Below are 592 nucleotides of genomic sequence, written 5' to 3'. Positions count from 1 at the left end.
GGGCCGCACCCCGGGGCGGGCAGGAGAGCTCTGGCGGGGACGCGTCCCCCACCCTGCCCCGTCCCCGCAGGCGCCCGGCCCTGTAGCCCCAAATACTTCGGTCGTGACGCCATGGTGTGCGTCTGCAACGCCACGTACTGCGACACGTTGGACCCCGTGGTCCTGCCGGCCCCGGGCACCTACGTCAAGTACGAGAGCAGTAAGGCCGGTAAGCGGCTGGAACGCAGCGAGGGGAGCTTCCAGCGCAACGCCGAGATCCCAGGTACCCACCGTGGCCGGCCGCCTTCCTGCGCACCGGAGAACAGTCTGTCTCTGTGCTGTGGCTGTGATGATCTTTGTCCCCTGCAGATTTCCATCTCACCCTGGACACGGCACAGCGGTACCAGAAGGTGAAGGGCTTTGGTGGCTCTGTCACAGACTCGGCTGCCATCAACATCCAGTCCCTGTCCAAGGATGCCCAAAACCACCTCCTCCGCTCTTATTTCTCCGAGGAAGGTGAGCCTGGGGCAGGGCGATGCTGCTGGGTGGTGTGGCCGGTCTGTCCTGCCTCCCCTGCTCGGGGTCCGGCTGCTGGGGGCCAGGGGGGCTCCGG

The 592-nt window shown here is 66.7% G+C and overlaps 1 protein-coding gene across 1 annotated transcript in view; it reads left to right on the top strand.

Moving 5' to 3' along the window:
• LOC104293501 (glucosylceramidase-like) overlaps nt 1–592 on the top strand; it is a 4,408-nt gene that overhangs the window by 3,255 nt on the left and 561 nt on the right. The window contains exons 3-4 of the mRNA XM_009893045.1: nt 71–247; nt 331–495. Coding sequence (XP_009891347.1) covers nt 71–247; nt 331–495 — 342 coding nt within the window. The remainder of the gene's footprint in view (nt 1–70; nt 248–330; nt 496–592) is intronic.

Source organism: Charadrius vociferus, unplaced genomic scaffold (genome assembly GCF_000708025.1).
Source record: "Charadrius vociferus isolate BGI_N301 unplaced genomic scaffold, ASM70802v2 scaffold900, whole genome shotgun sequence".
Classification (NCBI taxonomy): Eukaryota; Metazoa; Chordata; class Aves; order Charadriiformes; family Charadriidae; genus Charadrius; species Charadrius vociferus.
Note: the sequence above shows the minus strand (reverse complement) of the source record. Positions and strands in the feature narration are given on the sequence as shown.